This window comes from Hyla sarda, chromosome 5, assembly GCF_029499605.1.
Source record: "Hyla sarda isolate aHylSar1 chromosome 5, aHylSar1.hap1, whole genome shotgun sequence".
In the NCBI taxonomy this organism is placed as follows: Eukaryota; Metazoa; Chordata; class Amphibia; order Anura; family Hylidae; genus Hyla; species Hyla sarda.
In genome coordinates, this window is record NC_079193.1 from 254,939,340 (window position 1) to 254,962,784 (window position 23,445).

Genomic DNA, 23,445 nt, shown 5'->3' on the forward strand with positions numbered 1-23,445 from the left:
CTGTCTGGGCATGCTGGGAGTTGTAGTTTTGCAACTGTTGCACTGTTACAGTGGTGCCCAAACGGTAGCCCTCCAGATGTTGCCAAACTACAACTCTCAGCATGCCTAGACTGCCCAGGCATGCTGGGAGTTATAGTTCTGTAACATCTGTCCCTTCAGATTTTGCAATTTTCATGACATTTTTGAAAATTGCTGCTCTATTTTGAAGCCCTCTAATTTTTTCAAAAAGCAAAAATATGTCCATTTTATGATGCCAACATAAAGTTGACATATTGTATTTGTGAATAAAAATAACATTTATTTGGAATATCCATTTTCCTTACAAGTAGAGAGATTGAAAGTAAGAAAAATGCAAAATTTTCATGAAATTTTGGGATTTTCCCCCAAGAAAGGATGCAAGTAACGCCGAAAATTTACCACCAAAATAAAGTAGAATATGTCACGAAAACAATCTCAGAATCAGAATATTCGGTAAAAGCCTTTTAGAGTTATTAATTCGTAAAGCGACGGTGGTCAGAATTGCTAAAAAGGGCTCAGTCCTTAAGGTGAAAAAGGGCTGCGTCCTTAAGGGGTTAAAGAACAAGCTTTGTATAGATCTCTGGTAACCAAATTGCTTCTTTCAAAGTTAAACTACTGTCCATGTTTTGTATGCTACTTTGAAAACTAATAAAAAAGATATTTGATTAAAAAAAAAAAAAAATTTCTTACGTGAGCCAAATTTATCAACCCCCTGTGATGGTATGATAAACACGTCACACATTATCAAAGCCAAAAGCAAAAAAAAAAAAAAAACATGACTACAGAACTCGCTTACCAATATAATGGTAAATGTCCCTAAGTGTTTTTCTCTTGGATCACCCAACTGATATTGCCAGGTAATCACTCATCGAACACCTTGCCATTATGGCCCATAGTAGAGGATCCAGAGCGGTACCTACCCTCCCATACACCAGGAATTACACAAATCGAAGCACTTCTGTTTCAAGCAGTCAGTCCTTTAAACTACGAGTTAGACACCAAACCTCAATTACCTACCTCAATTAAGGGATATTCTGACACAGCAGTAAGGACGACTTTTGAAGATATGGTTTCAGCTCTTCCAATTGTTTCTGTATCCGCAGATACAGGCCAAGATGATAAACATAGCACACATTGGAAAAGCCCTGGCCTCTGAGGTAAAAGGAGAATTTTCACTTCTTCAGAAGCCCGTGGACCAATAATGGTTTTATTCTTAAAAATTAAGCACTGGTGGGCACCAACATCAATCTGAAAAATTAAATATTCATCTTAATATTTCAAGATCTTTGCTAACATCAAAACACACAGGGCAGGCACACAGGTAGCAAACATTCCTATAAGCTGGTTTCACGCAGGCTTCAGTTCAGGACACGACTTGCAGCCTTCATACACCCATGTAAAACTGAACTGCTATGAGAAATGGATTAGATCCCCACATGTGACTATTAAGATAAATTCATGGTCTGGGCTCTCACTGGCAATGGGAAAAAAAAAATCATGAACTATAATAGACTTAACCGCTAGTCATTGCTTACATCAACATATCTAAACAATAAAAATGGTGGCCTCAGTACCGTATATACTCGAGTATAAGCCGACCCGAGTATAAGCCGAGACCCCTAATTTCAACCCAAAATCCCAGGAAAAGTTATTGTCTCGAGTATAAGCCTAGGGTGGGAAATACATCATCCCCCCCTGTCATCATCCAGACCCGTCATTAACATCCTCATCATCATCCCCTTGTCATCATCCCACACATCCCCCTTCATCATCCCCTTGTCATCATCCCACACATTCCCCTTCATCATCCCCTTGTCATCATCCCACACATCCCCCCCTTCATCATCCCCTTGTCATCATCCCACACATCCCCCCTTCATCATCCCCTTGTCATCATCCCCCCCCTTCATCATCCCCTTGTAATCATCCCACACCCCCCCCCTTCATCATCCTCTTGTCATCATCCCACACCCCCCTTCATCATCCTTTTCTCATCATCCGCCCTCAGTGGTCTTCAACCTGCGGACCTCCAGAGGTTTCAAAACTACAACTCCCAGCAAGCCCGGGCAGCCATCGGCTGTCCGGGCTTGCTGGGAGTTGTAGTTTTGAAACCTCCGGAGGTCCGCAGGTTGAAGACCACTGCGGCCTTCGACATCATCCAGCCCCCTCTCACCCCACTTTAGTTCTGTACAGTACTCACCTCCGCTCGGCGCTGGTCCGGCCTGCAGGGCTGTCCGGAGAGGAGGTGGTCCGGTGGGATAGTGGTTCCGGGCTGCTATCTTCACCGGGGGCGCCTCTTCTCCGCGCTTCTGGCCCGGAATAGAGGCGTTGCCTTGACAATGACGCAGAAGTACGTTGGTAATGAACGTACCTCTGCGTCGTTGTCAAGGCAACGTGACTATTCTGGGGCCAGGCCCGAAGCGCTTAGAAGAGGCCTCCCCGGTGAAGATAGCAGCCCGGAACCACTATCCCACCGGACCACCTCCTCTCCGGACAGCCCTGCAGCACCGGACCAGCGCCGAGCGGAGGTGAGTACTGTACAGAACTAAAGGGGGGTGAGAGGGGGCTGGATGATGTCGAAGGCCGCAGTGGTCTTCAACCTGCGGACCTCCGGAGGTTTCAAAACTACAACTCCCAGCAAGCCCGGACAGCCGATGGCTGCCCGGGCTTGCTGGGAGTTGTAGTTTTGAAACCTCTGGAGGTCCGCAGGTTGAAGACCACTGCGGGTGGAGAGTTCACTCGAGTATAAGCCGAGGGCGGTGTTTTCAGCACGAAAAATCGTGTTTAAAAACACGGCTTATACTCGAGTATATACGATGTAAATTCATGTTTCAGAATGTAAAAATCCAATGTTGTGGAATGCACACATAATACATACACAAGACAGCTGTCTGCACAACTCGTTTCACTGAAGCACTCTCTTCTAACTCCACTATATTTCTATAGTGTTAACTTTTGAATTTTAATGTGTCCACTCACCTCCCCCATAAAAATTAGCTCATGAACTGTTGGAAGCAACTGGGGTGCCCCCATTTTATTGGGAAGAATAGCACCACAGACTAATAAAATGTTAACAGTGAAAAAAACTAAACAAAACGTGAAAGTGTGTAAAAATTTGCCACTCATTGGCTTTTTAATGTCAGCCATGACACTTTGTTAGTGTGGCTTTGCATAAAAAGCATTGTGACCAACCATGCCCTTACAATGCTGTCAAAAAATAAATAAAAAATTTAAGAGGTTTAGAGGCTTACAGAAGGGACAGTAAAATTACAAAAAAAAAAAAAGTTTTAAATAAACACACCACCACCACTGAAGGTTTACTTCCTTTCACCATCAGTGAATTATAATTGATCAGTTATGTTAACACTACTCTTTGAGGATGCTATGAAATCCTGCAGAACTTTGCACAATAACATACACAAACTACTTACTTTCTCTCCATTCACAGATATACTGATCATACTAATATTGACTTGCATCCATCTTTCATTGGGATTGAAAATGTTTAAAGATGCTTGAGATGCAATGCCAACACAACACGTGTTAGGGAACGTCACCTCTTCTGGCACCAAAACTTGTCCTTTTAAAAAAGAAGATTGGAAGTAAATTGCTGATTATCAATTACATTTATGACCCCAATTAAAAGTCACTATTACTATTCTTTTACCAAAACCAGATGACATTCTTGTAGACCACTGAGAGAGTCCAGAGCCAGCCTGGGAGTCCACCAAATGAAAAGGAAGGCTACTGCTTTGACTTCCTGAAGTGGAATTACCAATTGAAAGTGTGGAAAAAACACTTGCAGCAACATTTGCAGTCATCGGGGCATGGATGTTTGGACCTTGAAGTGAACACCCAGGATACCCTCCATGGCTTCCAACTGCAAAAGGGGGAATTTGAGTAACACCTGCTAAGTATTGTTGAGAAAATTGAGTGGTGGAAAGAGAAGGTGCATTAAGGAGTCTTGGATCAGAACTGGCTAGCAATACTGGTTTAAAGCCTTGTGCAAAACCACACTGGTGACCACCAGGGATATTGTGAACTGCATTGTACTTCTCAAGCAAAGCCGACTGCAGTATATCTCCAGAAGAAAGACCTTGAGTAGATTTTGAAGCATAATGTTGCCAAGGGGAGACACCATCTGACTGGGTTTGAAGGGACTTCTCGGCTAATAAATCAGAACCAAGTGCTTTAACTTTTTCTTTATAATCTAAAGCTAGGTGTCCCAATTCTGTTCTCTTTCCATCTGCTTTTAAAGCTTCTTCTGTTTCTGATCCACTATTAGCAGAAAGAGCCCGGATTCCAGTTAAACTCTTGCTCACTTTAGTAGTTTCAGTGTATTTTTGAAATTTGCTTTCCTGCCGGGGCAAATCATTGTTTTGCATCATCTGCATTTCTGAAGGTGTAGGACTGGCTCTCACTATAGTGGTACTTAGCTCTATGGTGTTATTGCCCTACAAAATAAAAATAAGGAAACATTAGCATACTGCTTTGCAACATCATGAACTGATATTGCCTTACAAAGCCACAGACAGTAAAAATGTTTACCTAAGATTAAATGGTCATTTCTTAATCACAGGATAGGGAAACTAGTTTGCTAATCAGCATGGGTCTAACCTCTGGGACACAAAACATGAGAACGTTGGCAAATTGTACCATGAATAAGTGGAGCAGCAGTGAACAATTGCCATTCCATTTATGGGACTTGGCAAGCTTCAGGGGTTCCATAGACCATAAATAGAGCAGAGGCCATGCATGCACCCTGCTGTACCATTCACTCTGAAGAATCGTTCAGTCCTCATGAATGGTGAGTCCCAGTAGTTTTTCCCCCAGGAGTTTTTGCTCCTAGCATATCTTACCACAGCAGTATAATTAAGGTTTAGCATTATTTTCTTCGGCTTGTTTAAGAGCGTGAATAGAGTTTATCGGTCTAGTCCTTCCTGAGGAAGCACAGAAAATTATAGCACACTGTCTCACCTTTTTGTTATCAGGACTTTTTATAGTAGTATTCTGTAACGTATTCTCTGTGGCTGAACAATAGGTCAGTCTGCTTAGGCTGGGACTGAGACACGATGATTCAGAGGACAAACTACTGGGGGGGGGGGGGGGGGGAGAGAGAAGAAATGAAAATGTATAAAAGTTGTGCAGAAAGAAAACCTATGAACACCCAAAAACTATTACAGTACAGACTTACAATTGTGGTAAAAACGATTACAAAAAATGAAATGTAAGTTTTAAAATCTCTAAGTTGATCCCAAGACTTAGTGAGAATATATAGATCTATAAAGACAACAGCAAAGTGCTTTCCTTTATTAATTCAAATATGTGGGAGTATAGCCGGTAATTACTCACCGTTAATTGTGTTTCCCCGAGCCATGACAGCACCAACTGAGCGAGAGGGACTCTGCCCCTAAGGGCAGGAAACCTAGAGGATAAAAGGCAGGTCCCTCCTCCCCAGCCTCAGTGAATTTGCGAGACTAGAAGGCCTACCATTGATTAGTATACAAAAAAATATACATAATATTACGGAGGAAGAGGAAGAAGAAGATGAGGAAGAGGAAGAAGAAGAGGAGGAAGAGGAAGAAGAGGAGGAAGAGGAAGAGGAGGAAGAGGAAGAGGAAGAGGAGGAAGAGGAGGAAGAGGAAGAGGAGGAAGAGGAGGAAGAGGAAGAGGAGGAAGAGGAAGAAGAGGAAGAGGAGGAAGAGGAAGAGGAGGAAGAGGAAGAAGAGGAAGAAGAGGAAGAGGAGGAAGAGGAGGAAGAGGAGGAAGAGGAAGAAGAAGAAAACAAGGGTGAACCCCATATCAGTGCAGAAAAAACACTAAAATAATTCTTATGAAACATAGGGTGGGAATACCCCGATGCGGTCATGGCTCAGGGAAACAAATTACCGGTGAGTAATTAACGGCTTTCCCTTTCGTCATGACCGCACCAACTGAGAGAAATAACAGAACACCTAGGGTGGGACTACAGCCTGGAGGACTTTCCACCCAAAAGAAACAGCAAAGGAAGAATTGCCCACATCCACCCTGTAGTTTTTGAAAAAGGTAAATGGAGACTACCAGATGGTCGCCGTGCAAATCTGGTCTATAGAAGCTCCTCTTCTCTCGGCCCAAGAGGAGGCCACTGATCTAGCGGAATGAGCCCTAAGACCTGAAGGAGGGGAAACTCCAGAAGCTACATAAACTAGATATAGCTTGTTTAATCCACCTAGCAATGGAGCTCTTTCTTGCTCGCTTCCCTTTATTTGGGCCAGAAAACTGAATAAATAAGGATGAGGACTTCCTAAAGGACCTAGTTCTCTCTAGATATTCTAGGATGCACCTCCTCACATCTAAGTTATGGAAAAGTTTTTCTTTTTCATTAGAAAGGTCAGAATAGAAGGATAGCAAAACAATATTCTGCGAGACATGGAATTTGGACACTACTTTTGGTAAGTAAGCAGGATCAGGGTAGAAGATGATTCTGTCATATTAGTATTTTAGTATAGGGCTCTACACTGGAAAGGGCTGACAAGTCTTCAACTCTCCTGGCGGATGTTTTTTTTTTGCTCTCTATCACCCAAAGTACAAGAGAAAGTGCAAACGTCTATAGCTAAGCCCTTCTCGAACAAGAGAGGCGCCCCCCCAACAAACCTTCCCTTCACCTCTGGGCCAAAAGGCACCAGGTTTGATGCCCCTTTTCGCCAAAGCTACTAAGGGTCCACAAATGCACTTGGCTTCAACCTAGGCGTTAACCAAGGTATCAGCCAAGGAGCCGTATACTGATGGCATCTCGACCAAAGCCAAGATGCCCAGGGGTTGCAGGGAGGTGAGGAACCAAATGGCCAAAACACACCTCCCCTAGACCGCCAGGAGGGACACCCAGAAGGGCTACCGCATCCTGACTAACCCTGTGTACAAAACAAACACGTAAAAGTGGCACAGTGACAAACAAAAAATAGAAATAAGTGGTTGTGTGCAGATGTAATGCCCGGTCATCCAGCCGGATGTATAAGAATTTCCCTGATCCTAGCCAGAAGGCCAGGATACCAAGGGTGAGTGCCAAAATGTGAAGAGTTAATGGTGCAGTGCTTCCACTCAATGGGGAGTGCATCCAATGAGTTTAGGCACCTCAAGGTCACCGCTCCCCGAGGCACAAATGTACCTCGGCTCTACACCCCCCAACCTCATGGCCAGATCTGGAGTAAACAGAGCACATCAGAGCAGCCGTTGAGCTAGTTCTGTGGCACCAGCCCTGGAACGCCCTGGTACCCCTGCTAATCCATGCAGCCATCCATCCCTACTAGTGGACTGCCTGATATGAACAGATACTACACTTGATCTTAGCCAAAAGGCCGAGAAGCGATGTTATTGCTACTAGTAAAGCAGATTTAAACACTAGATTTTTGAGAGGTATAGCATCTAGGGGCTCAAAGGGATCGGACACAAAGGCGTTTAACACTAGGGAGAGATCCCAAGAAGGTGGCCTAGGAAAATCCCAAATGGTAAGTTTTTAACTGCCCTAAAAAACCTAATGACCAAGGGATGATCTGCTATCTTTTGGTCAAAAAGAGCTCCTAAAGCAGAGATCTGGACTGTGGCCAATTTGAGACCCTTCTCCAACCCCCTCTGCAAAAAACTCAAAATACTGGCCATATCTGGGGAAAACAGATCTACAAGCAGCTTGTTTAAACAATTAAAATAAGCCTTCCAGAGCCTAAAGTAGATGTTAGATGTTACAGATTTCCTACTAGCTTGTAGAGTAGAGATCACAGCCTCTGAGAGACCCTTGTTTCTTAGGATTAACCTTTCGAGGGCCAGGCAGTCAAATGAAGTTTAGTTTTTTTTAACTTGAGGATGAACAATCGGCCCCTGCAATAGTAAATTCTCTATTTCTGGCAGCACCCATGGATATGCCTGACACATGGACCTCAGAGCCAAGGACCAGGCCTTCCGGGGCCAGAACGGTTCTATTAATTCTTTTTTCCTCTTTGATTTTGCTTTTCAAAAGCTCGGTAAAAGCTGTTTTGGGGGAATCGCATAGGTTATGTTTCAGTCCCACCTGTGAGCTAAGGCGCCCACCGCCCAAGGCCTTTCTGTTGGGTCTAGGGAGCAAAGAGTTCTTACTTGGCAGTTTTGTCTTGTGGCAAATAAGTCCACCTGTGGAACTCCCCATAGCTGTGTAATCTTTTGGAAGATGCCCGGGTTCAGTCTCAATTCTCCCTGGTGTAGACTGACGGCTGAAAAAAAAAAAATCGGCTTTTACGTTCAGACTTCCCTTTAGGTGAACGGCTGTGAAAGACAAAAGATGATCTTTGAAGGAAAAAAAATTGAGTAGCAATATACATGAGATTTTCGCTTTTGGTGGTGTCCTGGCAAATAATTACTACTACTGCTGAAGAGTTGTCTGACTGTATTTTGACATTTCTTTACATCAGGCCAGGCCTTGTCTGTTCCAGACTCTTTTGAATAGCTAGCAACTCTTTGGGAAAGGAAGAGTATTCCCTCTCTTCAAATTGCAATCTTCCCTGAAAATTTGTGTCCAAAATGTGAGCTCCCTAGCCATAAGGACTGGCATCTGTAGATAGGAGAACTAGAGACCCTTTGAGAGATTTGCGGTATCTAGCCACCAAAGGAGAGAGGCTAGGGCAGCAAATGACAATTTTACCGGACTGTCCAGATCTGAGGCGGACTTTTCCCAGGCTGCCAGAACTTCCCACAGAATCTTGTATGGAATTGTGCCCAAGGGACCATTTTGATGGAGGCTGTGTAAAGGCCCAGTAAAGACATGGCCTTTCTTATTGGCACTGTTCGCAACCTCAACCCCTCTCTGGATAGGTCTTGTAATTTTAAGATCTTTTCTTGAGGAAGGAAACATTTTTGAAGATTGGAGTCTAGCAGAATTCCAAGAAATACTTTCTCTCTTGCAGGAACTATGGAGGGCTTTCCCCAATTTATGATCCACCCTGACTTTTTTAGAATCAGTAAGGTGTGATTTATGAAGGAATTTACCTCTTCTACTGATCAACCAATAAGCAGAAAATCATCTAGATGGGGACAAAAGTGCTTACCCCTTCTCTGATATGGGCCGCCATCTTTGAAATGATCTTTGTAAATACCCTTGGGGCAGCAGAGACACCGAAGGGCAGGGCCCGGAACTGGAGATGCAGTTCTTCAGAATCTAATAATACTGCTATCCTCAGGTACTTCTGATCATCCTGGTGAATAGGGACATGTAACTAGACATCTTTTAGGTCTAGTGAGACCATATAACAGTCCTTCGTTAACCGTAGGCCCTCTTTGATGGTACTGCGGACCCAGTTGCTGTTTGAGATTATTTCGCAGTCTGCCCCTACCCGCAACAAAACATCACTGTTGGTAAGGCTTTTTGGGGTTACTTGGGGACTGGTTAAACATGTATCCTTTTGTTCTCTGGTGAAAACACCACTTTGAGGACTCCCTTTTATTATGTTCCTGGCACCTAGATTTCTTATTGGGACCGAAAGACTTATTAGGCCTGTAGGTTTGAGAAAAAGGCAAGACTTTTTTATTTTTATTTTTTTATCTCCCGCTTTTTCTAAAATATCTCATAATACGGAACCAAACAAAAACTAACCCTCATAAGAAATTGTACAAAGCTTATTTTTAGCCAAAGTGCCCTACGGGCAGAATTTGCTAAAGCTGCTGACCTTGCAGACAACTGAGGGCATCAGAGGTGGCATCTGCAAGGAAAGCTGCAGACTTCCTAATTAAAAGGATGAGAACTAAGAAGTTGCTCATGGGGTACATTGTTCTGTATATTAGCCGCTAACTGATCAATCCAGAGTAGCATTGATCTAGACACAGATGTTGCAGCAACATATGGCTTGAACTCTGCGGTAGAAGCTTCCTAGGAATTTTTCAAAAAAAGATTCAGATTTTTTTGTCCATCAGGTCTTTAAAGGGGTTCTCTGGTGCTTAGACATCTTATCCCCTATCCAAAGGATAGGGGATAAGATGCCTGATCGCGGGAGTCCCGCCGCTGGGGACCCCTGTGATCTTGCACTCTGCACCCCGTTTGTAATCAGTCCCCGGAGCATGTTCGCTTCGGGTCTGAATACCGGTGACCACAGGGCCGGCGGCGTGTGACGTCACGCTCCGCCCCTCAATGCAAGCCTATGGGAGGGGGCGTGACAGCTATCACGCAGCCTCCCGTAGGCTTGCATTGAGGGGCGGAGCGTGACATCACAGGGGCGGAGGCGTGATGTCACATGGCCGCCGGCCTTGTGGTCGCCGGTAATCAGACCCGGAGCGAACACGCTCTGGGGACTGATTACAAACGGGGTGCCGCGTGCAAGATCACGGGGGTCCCCAGCGGCAGGATTCCCGCAATCAGGCATCTTATCCCCTATCCTTTGGATAGGGGATAAGATGTCTAAGCACCGGAGAACCCCTTTAAGAGAGCAGAGATCCTCAAAAGGAAGTGCACCCTTCTTTAACACTTTTGCAATGGCTGCCAGAATCACCGGACATAGACACAGATACTGGGGTGGCGACTGCACCTGGCTGTGCAATTTTGAGAGCCTCACTGATCTCCTTTTTAATCATATGGATGCTAAGGAGGAGGAGCTCTCTGATGCCATTATGTTAGCTATACAGGCTTGATAGACTTCTCAAAATTAGGAGGAATCTTCCCCTTAAGAGAGCTACACTCCCTATATTTAGAGATTTTTTTTAGGCACATCATCTCCCTAAAAAACACAGAAAAACCAGACTACAATTAGAAACCCCAAAACAGAAAGAGTACACTCACTAAGGTATCATGGAAATTTTGAAGGTACCGTGGACAGGATCTTTGCTGATACCTCAGCTGAGTCCCACTTGGGGTCCCTCCTTGGAGCTCATAATGATCTTCTCCTTAGGAACCGCTGCACACACTGGGTCAAAGGCTGGCTGACTCCTGCTGTGGAGGATAATGCAAGAGCAGAGGGCCACCTAAATACTATCAGGCCGCCCTCTGCACCGAACCCGGCATCTAACGTAATTTCCGCTGCACCAGACGTCATCTCGGGGCTCCTTACTGCCGCGCCAGGCTTCCCGACCTGCGCGCGACGTCACCTCCGGCGCACTATCCCTGGCGTCCCACGTCACTTCCGGCCTCCTCCAGAACGGCCGTAGCAACATGGAAGAGTGACGCCGCAACGCAGGGGAGATTCCGGACCGCGCTGCGTGACCACCAGCAGCCAGAGGACAGCACTAGCTTCTGCCCGCAGCCAGCGACCATCCAGGTAAAAGGAGCAGCCAGGGAGGTATTCCCCAGACCAGGGGAGCCTGCTTGGAAAGAGAATCCCCGAGGCTACAGGGTGTAGCTCTATTCCCTCAGCCTTCAGTTATCCAACTGGGACAGGAACCCCTGCCCCACTAAGCTTCCCAAGGACAGGAAACCACTGGGGCTGGGGAGGAGAAACCTGCATTTTATCCTCTAGGTTTCCTGTCCTTAGGGGTGGAGTCCCTCTCTCTCAGTTGGTGCTGTCATGGCGAAAGGGAAATTAATATTTTTAAATACAACAATGTTGAATGCTATTACCCAGCTACAACCCCATGAGCACTATACAAAGTTTAATTAGAACTGAAGAAACTAAAGCAAAAATAAAAACAAAATAGCCTAATGGCATGTAGATGTGCAAACTTAAAAATCAATAATTTGGCAATTTAAAATTGCCAAAAATGGGGATTGTCATTTCTTTCTATGAATGAACACAGCCCTGCTTGTGTCCCAGACTTCTATATAACTGCCAGCTATATATCATTGATCTGCAACCTGTGGCTCCAGTGTAGAGTAGAACTATAGCTCTCAGCATGCCCTGACAGCATGCTGTAATTTTGCATCAGCCACAGGTTGCAGATTACTGCTCATTGTGTAGCTGACACAAAAACTAGTACAGGTCCCTGAAGCTGACCCAAACCAAAACTACAACTTAAGTGCATAACTAGTATAACTTCTAGTGCAACAAGCAGGGAGGTTTTGTTTTGGGTCAGCTGCAGAGTCATATGCTGTGTAAAATTCTAAGATACTAAGATTATCCAAAAAGTTTTTGCATTTAAGCCAAGCACATTCTACATTTTTGGCTCAAAATTTTCATTTTGGTTTATAAAAAAAAATAAAAAATTAAAATGTATAATATAATCTATAAATAAATAAAAAATATATGTTTTAAACCTTTTTCTTTTAAAATATGTAATATAATATTTTACAAACAAAAGAAGTCTCAAACTTTTAGATTTTTAAGGTATAGCTTTTTGCTAATAGGGGCTATAGCAAATGAAAATATGCGATTTGCAAACAAAATGTTTGTTGGGCCATAAACCGTCCATAATACATAGACAAAAAAACTTTCGAAATAAGCACTTTACACTTAATCCTACAGCAATAATATGAATGTACATGTAACCTGACAGATGTATTCCCGTTGAAAGGGAACCCTGTCATGCCAGGCCGCATAGAACACATGCCCACCACAATCAGATTCACTCTGAATGGCTGTGCTCTTTCACATCAAATCACAGATGCTTCTTTGTACAGGAAAAGGGCTCTAAATCACTGGGGCTCATGTACACAAATAGGGAGAGATCAGTCAATCAAGGCCAGGGACTGTCCCAAACGAATGAGTGTACACAGTGCACTTTATGGTAAACTTTTTACTCTTTGGGTCAATTTGATTAAAATTATACTTCTCTTTACATGTTTGTCTGTTACTGTTCTACTAATTTTGAAAAAAAAAAAAAACTAATTTTCATTTGGATCCATTTTTCATATTAAACTTTTTGATCAATTTATTCAATTTCTTCCAAAAATCAGCAATTTTTTTTGTTTTTACATTTACGCTGTTCACCATACGTGATGATCATTAACATTTTAATAGTTCGCAAATTTTGCATGTGACAGTACCAAAAAGTTTATTCTTAATTTTTTTTTTCGTTTTTTATATTTTTTTTTTTTTTTTTTTTTTTTAGCAATCCTTTGATTACTATTACAATTTAGTGCTATGCAATTGCATATCACTGACAAGTACAATTGGTGATCTACTTGTATAGCCTGCCTGCCTACAAACTATACAACAAGATCCCGAGAGTCGTCCGAAGAAGGGGAAGAGACCTCCAGCCACCATCTTCACTCATGGGACCTCTGCGATCACACTGTGGGTGGTCCGATGAGTGTCCCTAAAGCCTACATTTGCTTAAGATTATGTGATCAGCATTGAACCACTAAAGGGTTAATGGTGGGGATCAGCGTCCAAGCCGAGACCCGCTGTGCATGAAGTGTGCGCAGCTCCTGTGCTCACTTCATGTTCAGGTAGTAATTGTATGTCATGGTGCGCCAAGTACCAGAGCACCATGATGTACATTCACATCATGAGTTCTATAGGTGTGTAAGGGAATCTCTTTATACTAAAAATGGACCATAGTGAAGATGCTTATATAAACAATTGTTGTAAACAAGGAACTTAGGGCGCTTTCACACTATAAAAATGCACCCGTTATGAACGCCCGTTATAAAAAGAGGGGAAGTCAGCAGTTATACAGCCGGTACAAAATCACTAACGGCTATTAGAAAATTCCATTATAGTCTATGGGATTTTTCTAATAGCCGTTTTAACCCATTATTGCCCGTTATTAATAACGGCCGTTATTTAGTGACGGGTGAATGAACAGGAGAAATAGTGCATGCACTAATTCTCCCGTTACTATCGCCCATCACAAAATAACGGCCATTATTAATAACGGGCGATAATGGGTTAAAAAGGCTATTCGAAAAATCCCAGAGACTATAATGGGATTTTCTAATAGCCGTTAGTGATTTTGTACCGGCCGTATAACTGCTGACTTCCCCTCTTTTTATAACGAGCGTTCCTAACGGGTGCATTTTTATAGTGTGAAAGCGCCCTTATTTGTGCTTGTGATTGCAACTATAGGTTGCTACATTGCATATTTTTCTACAGTATATGAAGACTTGAATAACCTACAACTGGTAATTTTTTTTACACTATCTTTATTGGTGACATATGAACATTCAGTGGCATATTTTACAATGAATCTTACTAACTAGTGGCATATTTTATATTTGATCTTTTTTAATTCTGTTTATTAATATAAATACAGTAATTCAAGTGCGGATCAATGTATTCCCTGTGACATACTAGAACTGTATATTCATATAAATTAATTTTATTAAGTTTATACATTTATTATCATGCCCTCGCTTCATTTTTGCCTGAGGTGCAATACAATATTTTATTTCTATTTTTTTCGCGCCTGGGGTATAGGTTACTAGTTGGCTAGCCTGGTAAATTGGGGTTCAGCAGAGAGGGATCCTCTCCATATTCTACTACTGTTTAAGGGAATCTGTCAGAAAGTTGTGACACCGGCAGATATCAGCATTGTGACGGTTTTATGTGCATTTTGAAAAAGTGACTTTTTGCACGATTGACTAATGACTGTTCGCTACCCATGCACAGTATAAGTTCAGATATCATAAAATGAACTTGCATTTTATTTTACACACTAAAATATTTTCCTTGTGGAATTTAGTTTTTCAAATGTATAAGTTTACATCTGCAGCGAACCTTCAGCACAATTTGCAGCAAAATCCTAATTAAACACAAGTAAAATGTACCAAGTTTGCGGTCCTTAGCCTTGCAATGATCTCTTATTTTACCAAATAGACTAGTTACAAAACATCTGAACAAAAATTTTAAAGCAGTTGTCATAAAAATATAAAATAAAAATGAATAAAAAGCAAATACTCTTTCTCAGAAAGCTTCATGGAATCCTGGCTTGGAGAAGAATGAATCAAAGGGCAAGTTGATGGCCTGAAACTGTAATGTTCCTCTTCCACTGTATGCACACTGTAATCTGGAAAACATTTACATAACAGTAGTAATACAGGTAGAAGCACTAACCACATACAAAATGAAAATGTCAGTAACAACCAAGTCTACCAATTTTCATACCTAGGTTAATAAAGCAACATTTTTTTTTATAAAAAAAAAACTTCAGAACCCCACAGCGCCAGAGTCCCACTCAAAGTGCTACACTGATCTCCCCATACATTGTGCATGTGATACCGCAGCCAATCACAGGCCTCAGCGGTCTCTTCCCTAAACTGAGGCACATAATCATGTGGTTTGTTTTGGTTGCTGCATCACCTGCAGAACATACAGGACATCACCACGGCAAGAAACATGAAGGCAAGAAAGGAGAGCGAACAATTTCCTTTTTTATTCCTGTTCCTGCCAGTAGAAAACTGTGTTTTAATTTTAAAACCCCAGAAAACCACCTTTAAAAAGGTGTTATCTAGGCTTCATAAGGAATTAACTTCACAGCAAGCATAACTGTGAAAGTCTATTATAGCATGCAACACTGGATAAGCATACATGAAGTATTGTATTTACAAAGTTACAGAACTTTTTATGCAGTATAAAAAGGTAAGTTCACTGGTACATAACCTGAAGCATAAGAGCACCAAGACAGTAAACTGAAATGTAACTTAAAAGGGAACTAGTCACCTGTTTTAGGCCAAGTTTCCACTTGGTTATTTTTCTGGCCGTTTTTGGAAGACTGCCACCGCAGTCTTTGAGCCAAAGTCAGAAGTGGATCCATAAGGGAGCAGAAGTATAAGTCCTTCCTTTATATGTCCTATTCCTTTATTCCTTTTGAATACACTTCTGGCTTTGGCTCAAAAACTGCCCAGGACCTGGGTAAGTAGTCATTGTGGCGGTTTAAGGCGGCTGCTCTCCACCCCAAGACCCGGTGGGCACATCTCTCCCCAATCTGTATATAGGAAAAAAACGCATTACTTAGGGCCAGCGGGGCAGAGATCCGCCGCCCCAATGACTAGTTACACGGGTCTTAGCTGCTTTTTTCTTCTGAAACACTCAGGCGTTCCAGAAAAATCATGTGTTCCGGGACTGCTTTGGGCTTTTTGTGGATTTTATCTTTTTTATTTACCTGACAATTTCTGAGGTATTCCACTTGGAGGCGGCTGGAAACTAACATGCTTCTGAGAAGTATCATCGCGTATAATATAGGCCTCCTTTGAAAAAGGTGCAGGTGTTGGATCATTTGATAAATAAGAACTAGTCTTTGTATTACTTGGAAAACAAGATTTCAAAGAATTATTCTCTGTGTGGCTGCTTTTGCCATCTGATAAACAAACGCCTTCTAAAGAATATGGGTTTAGTGGAGCAGTTGCTGAAGAATTAATTTTATTTTCCTCATTATTTATTTTATTTTCTCTGTTTGTGTTACTGACAGAGGTCCTGAATGATTCAGGTTTTGTTTCAGCCATTTCTGATGAATGGCTATTCTTAGCCCTTAGACTGCTTGAAGTGACATCTTGCTGTAATGATACATCTTTAGCTACACTGTATGTAGACTGCAGTTTATTGCACCCAACTTGAACTTCCTTTGAATACTCTGGCTTTCTTAAGTCTTCCTTTTGAATGTCTGTGATATTGGCTAATCCTGTAGCAGATTCTTGCAGCTTATCCCTTGCAGACAAGTCCCAGGTAAAATCCTTTACAGAGTTCACAAAGCTTTCAATATCAGTGTCTTGGTTACAGTTAATTGTAGCTTTAAGATACCTTTCCATATCAAAATGTCCGGGATAACATTGTCCAGGTGGATCAGACAACCGTTTTGATTGCTGAAGTTCTGAAGACTCGCACAACAATTTATTTTTATTTGACAATGCTATGATCATCTCTGCCAACTCAGAAGGGTTAGCACTGCATGATGCATTTGCTAGTGCTGAAGCAATAGTGCTAATATTAAGTAATGTGGCTTCTGCAGTTTGACCAGGTCTCAGTGGTGAAAGGTTTCTTTTGCCAAGAAGCTGCTCCTACAAGACAACAGTGGCATAGTAAATGAAAACTTGCAACAGTTAAAGTTTAATCATTATACAAATGTTCCCCAAATCCCCTAGATACAATGTTTATTCCATAAAAATTTTCTCTTCTGGCCAGAAAGACCATAATGGCAAGGAGTTTTCACTCTGCAAGACTACTGTTAATAGCAGCTTCATAGCAAGCCAGCCAGACTGTAATTACCAGCTGAAGCTCTGATGCCTATACATCCCAATTTAATGCATTTTTTGTGTCCAAGTCTGTCAGAGCTTAAGATTTTCTTTGCCATGGCTCTCAGCAGTTTTGGACAGTAGAGTGGTGTGAGATGCTCTAATAGCACATTTAGGCAGAAGTCATCCATTTGTCTCCTAACCCCTAGTGGACGCAAGGCATAAATGTACGTCCTGGCTGCTTGATACTAAATACACCATGGCGTACATTTGTGCCCTGCGGTGTGTACAATCTATGCAGCAAGCAAAAGAGCTGTGCTCACTTAATAGACCGCAGGACCCAGCTGCAGTAAGCGATCAAGCTGATGTCTGCCATTAATTCTTCAGATGCCATGATCAATACTGATCAAAGCATATAAGTCAAGGGTCTCAAACTGGTTGCCCTCCAGATGTTGCCCAACTTCAACTCCGATCATGCCTGGAAAGCTGTTGGCTGCAGCCAATGGCTGTCTTGGCATGCTGAGAGTTCAAGTTTTCCAACATCTGGAGGGCCACAAGTTTGAGCCCCCTGGTTTTAGCATTAGGGGGCATACAGAGACTCATCGGACCACCTGCAGTGCAACCACTTCTCTCATCTGCTCCTGTGCCACTCCAGAATTTTCTTCTCTGCTCTGCCTTCTGGCAGACCTTCAAAGTAGATTGCCGATATTACTGAACGGTATGAGAAATCAGAAAATTCCTATAAGTTCGTCTCATTTTTGGAAAAAAAACAAAACACACACCCCCCCAAAATCACCCTTTTCCCATTTTACAAAAAAATAAAAAATAAAAAATAGTAACTAAAATTTGGTATCGCTGTGAGCAGAAACCAAAATGTCCCAATATTTTAAATATAATGTTCATAATCCCGTAAAGGCGAATGGCATAAAACTTAGGCATAGTTTTAATCGTATTGACCCACAGAATAAAGACATGTTTTACCCTAAAGTGCACTACGTAAAAATGAAAATCCTTCAAAACTGCAGTTTTCTTTTCAATCTCCCACCACAAATATTTGTGTGTCGTACATTTTAAGGGGTACTACACAAAAATCTTAATCCTTCCAGTACTTATCAGCTGCTGTAAGCTACAGAGGAAGTTCTTTTCTTTTTTAATTTCCTTTCTGTCTGACCATAGTACTCTCTGCTGACACCTCTGTCTATTTTAGGAACTGTCCAGAGGAGGATAGATTTGCTATGGGGATTTGCTCCTACTCTGGACAATTCCTAAAATGGACAGAGGTGTCAGCAGAGAGCACTGTGGTCAGACAGAAAGGAAATTCAAAAGGAAAAGAGCTGATAAGTACTGGAAGGATTAAGATTTTTAAATAGAAGCAATTTACAAATCTATAACTTTCTGGCACCAGTTGATTTTAAAAAAATTATAATTTTTTTCCAGCTGAGTTCACCTTTAAATGGTAAAATATAAGGTGTCATTACAAACTACAATTAGTCACTCAAAAAACAATCCCTCATATGGGTCTGTAGATGGAAAAATAAAAAGAATTTTGAAGCAAAAAAACGACAATGGGCTGGGGTTAAAAAGAGGCAAATAATAACACTAATCGGTGCAAAAAGGTACAGTTTTACCATAAAAAGGGGTTATGCGGCCAAAGACAACTTCTCTCCTATCAAAAAGGATAGGGGATAAGATGTCTGACTGCGGATGGGTCGGCCACTGGGACCCCCATGATCTCCGTGCAGCAACCACATTCTATGTGGGGCTGAGTCACCAGTCTCTGAAAGATATTTCTTTCCGGGACTGGAGACGTGACGTAACGCCACGCACCCTCCCATAGACAGCAATGGAGAGTGTGTGGCTTCACAGCCTGAGGGGGCGTGTCGTGACATCTTCAGTCCCAAAAAGAAAGAGCCAAGATGTTTTTGGCCGGATAACCCCTTTAATTAAAAAAAACACTCAAGCCTTCCAGTACTTAAAAGTAATGTATCAGCTAGATTTTGTTTATTAATTAGAGACAGTTTAAAAAGTAAGATTTTTATACTTACTTTAAAATCTATTTCTCGGAAGCTAGTTGGGGAACACAGGAACTGTGAGTATATGCTGCCTGCCACTAGTAGGCTGGCACTAGGAAAAAAAGAAGTAATCTCCTCCTGGCAGGATATACTCGCCCACTGACTGAGCTAATCAGATTAGTCCCAAAGCAGTAGGAGTTAGCCTAAGAGAGAAACAATATTGTCCAAGGAACAACCCAGACAAAAAAAAAAAAAAACAACAGAGCCCCTTACGAGAGACAACCAGCCAAACTTGGAAACAAACAACAACTGATGGGTGGGTGCTGTGTACCCCAATGAGGCTCAGAGAAATAGATTTTACAGTAAGTATAAAAATCTACTTTTCACGGTTGCCTACATTGGGGGATACAGGAACCATGGGACATCCTAAAACAGTCCCTGGGGTGGGAAAAACAAAATCCCAGCAAGAGGAAGTCAGGCAGAGGACTGAGCCACCACCGCCTGCAGAACCTTGCGACCAAGTCCAGCATCGGCAGATGCAAAAGTGTGCACTTAATCGAATTCGGCAAAAGAGTGCACAGAAGACCAAGTGGTTGCTTTGCACACCTACATAGCAGAAGCCCTGTTCCAGACCGCCCAAGATGCCCCCACGGAGATAGAGTGAGCAGTAACTCAAAAGTGTGGAACCTTCCCTTTACAGCGGTACGCCTCCGAAATGGTCGACTGGATCAACCTGGAGATGGTCCCCTTAGAAGCGGGAAGCCCCTTACGCCATCCATCAGGAATCACAAACAGTGAGTCCCAGCGCCGAAATGAAGTAGTGACTGACAAATAGGCCTTGAGGGCCCGAACTAGGTCCAACTTATGGAGGGAGTGTTACCGGGGATGGGAAGGGTTGGGACAAAAAGTTGGGGAGAATGATGTCCTTATTCAGGTGGAAGGAGGAAACCCCCTTCACAAGAAAGGAGGGGACCGGATGATGTACCACTTTATCCCAGTGAAGGATGAGAAAGGGAGAACGGCAGGAAAGGGACGCCAATTCAAAGACCCCTGAATAGTGATGATGGCCACAAGGAAAGCTACCTTCCAAGAAAGGAAACTAAGAGAGACTTCGCAGAGAGGATCAAAAGGGAGAATCCTGCAAGACAGACAGCAACAAGTTCAGGTTCCTGGGGGACCTGTAAGGAGAAGCCTCGTGGGCCATCCCTTGTAAAAAAGGTGCAGACGTGAGAGTCGGACGCCAGAGGCCGTTTGAAAAGTATAGAGAGCGCGAACACTTGACCCTTTAAGGAATTGAGTGTCAGACGTGTTTCTAAACTGGCTTGCAGGAAAGACAGGAGGTTATTGAGAGAAAAAACTGTGGGAAACAGAGACTGGGCCTCACACCAGCGATGGTGGACAACGTCTGCGTGCCACATGCGCCGCGGCCAATCCGGGGCTATGAGAATCGCGGAGACGCCTACCACCTTGAGCTTCCGGATCACCTTGGGAAGAGGAGGAAGCGGAGGGAAGAGGTACGGAAGGGGGCGAAGTTGGTCCAATGAATCATGAGCGCCTCCACGGCAAGTGCCAGAGGGTCCCGGCTCTGGACACAAAGAGATGGACCTGACGGTATCAGCGGGACGCAAACAGGTCTACATCCGGAGTCGCCAGCGGAAGCATATCGCTACAAACCCCTTCTGATGGAGAGACCACTCCCCGAAAGAGTCCACCTCCCAATTGTCCACTCCCGAAATGTGGACTGCCGAAATTGAGGGAACGTGGCACTCTTCCCAGGCAAGAATTCTGTCTGCTTCTGCCATCGTCAAAAAAGGTACTGTGTGTGCTCCCCTGGTGATTTATGTATGCCATGGCGTTGTCCGTATGGACTGACAGGAAATGACCGAAGGAGGGACTCCCAATGCCGAAGGCATAGAAAATCGCCCTCCGTTTGAGAACGTTGATTAGGAGATGGGACTCCCTGGAGGACCAACGGCCCTGGACCATCATGTCCTGGTACACTCCTCCCCAGCCCAGGAGACTGGCATCGGTTGTCAAGACCCGCCATTGGAGGGGGAGAAAGGAACGACCCTCCCGGAGAAGAGGGTACTGAAGTCACCAAAGCAGGGAGTTGTGAACCCGAAGGGACAACCGGATGGGGTGATGAAGAGTTAGGGAAGAGTTGTCCCATTGGGACAGGATGGCCAGTTGCAGGAGAGGATACCTGAACTGGGCAATAGGGGACAGCCTCCATGTACGCCACCATCTTGCCCAGTACCATCATGAGGGTTCTGATAGAGACTGGAGTCATGAGGCAAAAGAGACGAACGCCGGCTCTCAATGCACGACTTGTCTGCCGCAAGCCGAATCCTGGCAGCTGCGGTGTCGAAGTACAGTCCCCAGAAAACCAGGTGACTGAGAAGGAGAGAGATTGGATTTGGTTCGATTGACAATCCAGCCGAAACGCTCCAAGGTCTGGAGAGTGATGTGGAGACTTTCCAGGTTCTCCGACAGCGAGGGAGCCTTGACCATCAGATCATCCAGGTAAGGAAGCATCGACGCCCCCATTCCCCCCACCCGGGAGCGGAGGATGGCGATCACTGCCATAAGGGTCTTGGGGAAGACCAGAGGAGCTGTGGCCAGCCCAAAGGGCAGAGTCACAAACTGAAAATGACCATCAGGAACTGCAAAGCGTAGGAAACGCTGATGAGACGGGCAGATGGGGAAATGCAGGTAAGCATCCTGAATGTCTACAGAGGACAGAAACTAGCCCGGGTCCATGGATGCAATTACGGACCTCAGAGATTCCATGCGGAGATGTTGCAGCCACAGGTGGCGATTGAGCAGTTTGAGATCCAATATAGGACGAACCATGCATTCCTTTTTGGGGACCACAAAGAGATTGGAGTAAAACAGCGAAAAATGTTCCCTAGGAGGAACTAGCACAATCACGCCTTGGGACAGCAGGTTTTGGAGGGCGGGAGTGGAAAATAATTCCCAGGGAAAAAACAAAACTCTTTCCGTTAACCATTGGAGACAACGTCCCCGACCCAGGCATCTGACGTGTGCCACTCATACATCCCGGAAAAGGGCCAGATGACCACCCAGCCGAGGAGATGCCCCGGATGGGGGCACCCCTTCAGGCCAAGGAAGGCTTGGAGGAAAAATGGTCTGATTGGGCACCAGATTTCCAGGGAGCCCTAGTTTTGAAGAAAGGCGCCTTCCGGTCCTGAGAAGCCGAGGGCTTGTCCGTTCATGCCGAGGTAAACCGAAATGGACGAAAGGAAGAGAACTTATGGCGTGAATCAGTACACCTAGGATGATTTAGTGGCAACAAAACCTTTGCCGGCCGTGGCTTAAGAAATTATTTCATCCAGCCGCTTACTAAAAAGCCGGACTCCTGAGAAGGGGAGCTCCGTAAGAGAGTGCTTGGACGCGGCGTCCGCGTTCCAAGCCTTAAACCACATGGCCCAATTCCAAGGCTGCAGAACAAAGGTAGTCATCTGCAATGAAGATCTGGTGCCCTGGGTCTGCTAGGTCATCAGATGAGGACCCAGAAAGTAAACCCTGGCGAAGCTGGGAAGCCCAAGCCGAGAGAGCCTTGGACACCCAGGCAGATGCAAAGGCCAGTAAAAGCATAGAGCCAGCTGCCTCAAAGGCAAACTTGGCGAGGTTCTCAACACGCTTGTCAGAAGGATCCCTAAATGAAGCCGCATCTGCCAGTGGCAGGGTGGTGGATTTAGACAAACGGGACACCGGGTGATCCACCGTAGGTTGAGAGGTCCATTTAGATACCAGATCCTGAGCAAATGGGCCCGTAGCTTCTTAGAGCCCTGGAAGCGCTTCTCAAATTCAACATGAGAACTGAAGACCTGGGGAGGGTGTCTCGCCCTGTGGAAGGAGACTTCGGGAACTGCAAATGAAAGTGTCCTGCAAATGAAAGGTGTCTCTGACAGCTGACACTAGGCTGTCCACCATGTCCGACATACGGGACATTTCCTCTTAGTCAGAGGGCGGGTCCAACTGTGTCATCAGGTTCTCCAGGAGACTTGGAACGGACCGTAAGATCCCTGGAGCGGGACGAGGTGGACCAAGAACCCCATTGAGGAGACAGTGAGTGGCTCCTGGAAGAACAGCTGTAGGAGAGTGGCCTGCTACGGCCAGCAGGGGAGATGAATGAAGAACCGTGCCTCTGAGAGGAGGCCAAGCACTCCTGTCTCAGGCACTAGTGAGGAGAGCACCTGCAGGGGCGGTGCTGGGAAGACGCCGAAGAGTCCTGGACACACGGCTGCAAGGAGGAACGTTCCAGGGTGGTAGCCACCACTTGCGACACCCGAGCCAAATCGGAGACGGACTGAGAAAGGGCAGAGGCCCATCCTGGAGTGGCGCCAGGAACCCCGTTGC

The 23,445-nt window shown here is 44.3% G+C and overlaps 1 protein-coding gene and 1 pseudogene across 5 annotated transcripts in view; both read right to left on the reverse strand.

Annotated features, from left to right (window-relative positions):
* Nucleotides 1-23,445, reverse strand: part of CEP192 (centrosomal protein 192) — a 208,911-nt gene that overhangs the window by 86,471 nt on the left and 98,995 nt on the right. For 4 of the 5 annotated variants that reach the window (XM_056521514.1, XM_056521515.1, XM_056521511.1 and 1 more), the window contains 6 exons: nt 15,985-16,876; nt 14,781-14,889; nt 4,996-5,110; nt 3,686-4,472; nt 3,450-3,598; nt 1,036-1,266 (listed from right to left, as the gene is read on the reverse strand). In XM_056521514.1, the coding sequence (XP_056377489.1) occupies nt 1,036-1,266; nt 3,450-3,598; nt 3,686-4,472; nt 4,996-5,110; nt 14,781-14,889; nt 15,985-16,876 (2,283 nt within the window). The remainder of the gene's footprint in view (nt 1-1,035; nt 1,267-3,449; nt 3,599-3,685; nt 4,473-4,995; nt 5,111-14,780; nt 14,890-15,984; nt 16,877-23,445) is intronic. The other variant, XM_056521513.1, reaches the window with a different exon arrangement.
* Nucleotides 7,304-7,364, reverse strand: LOC130274676 (U2 spliceosomal RNA; annotated as a pseudogene).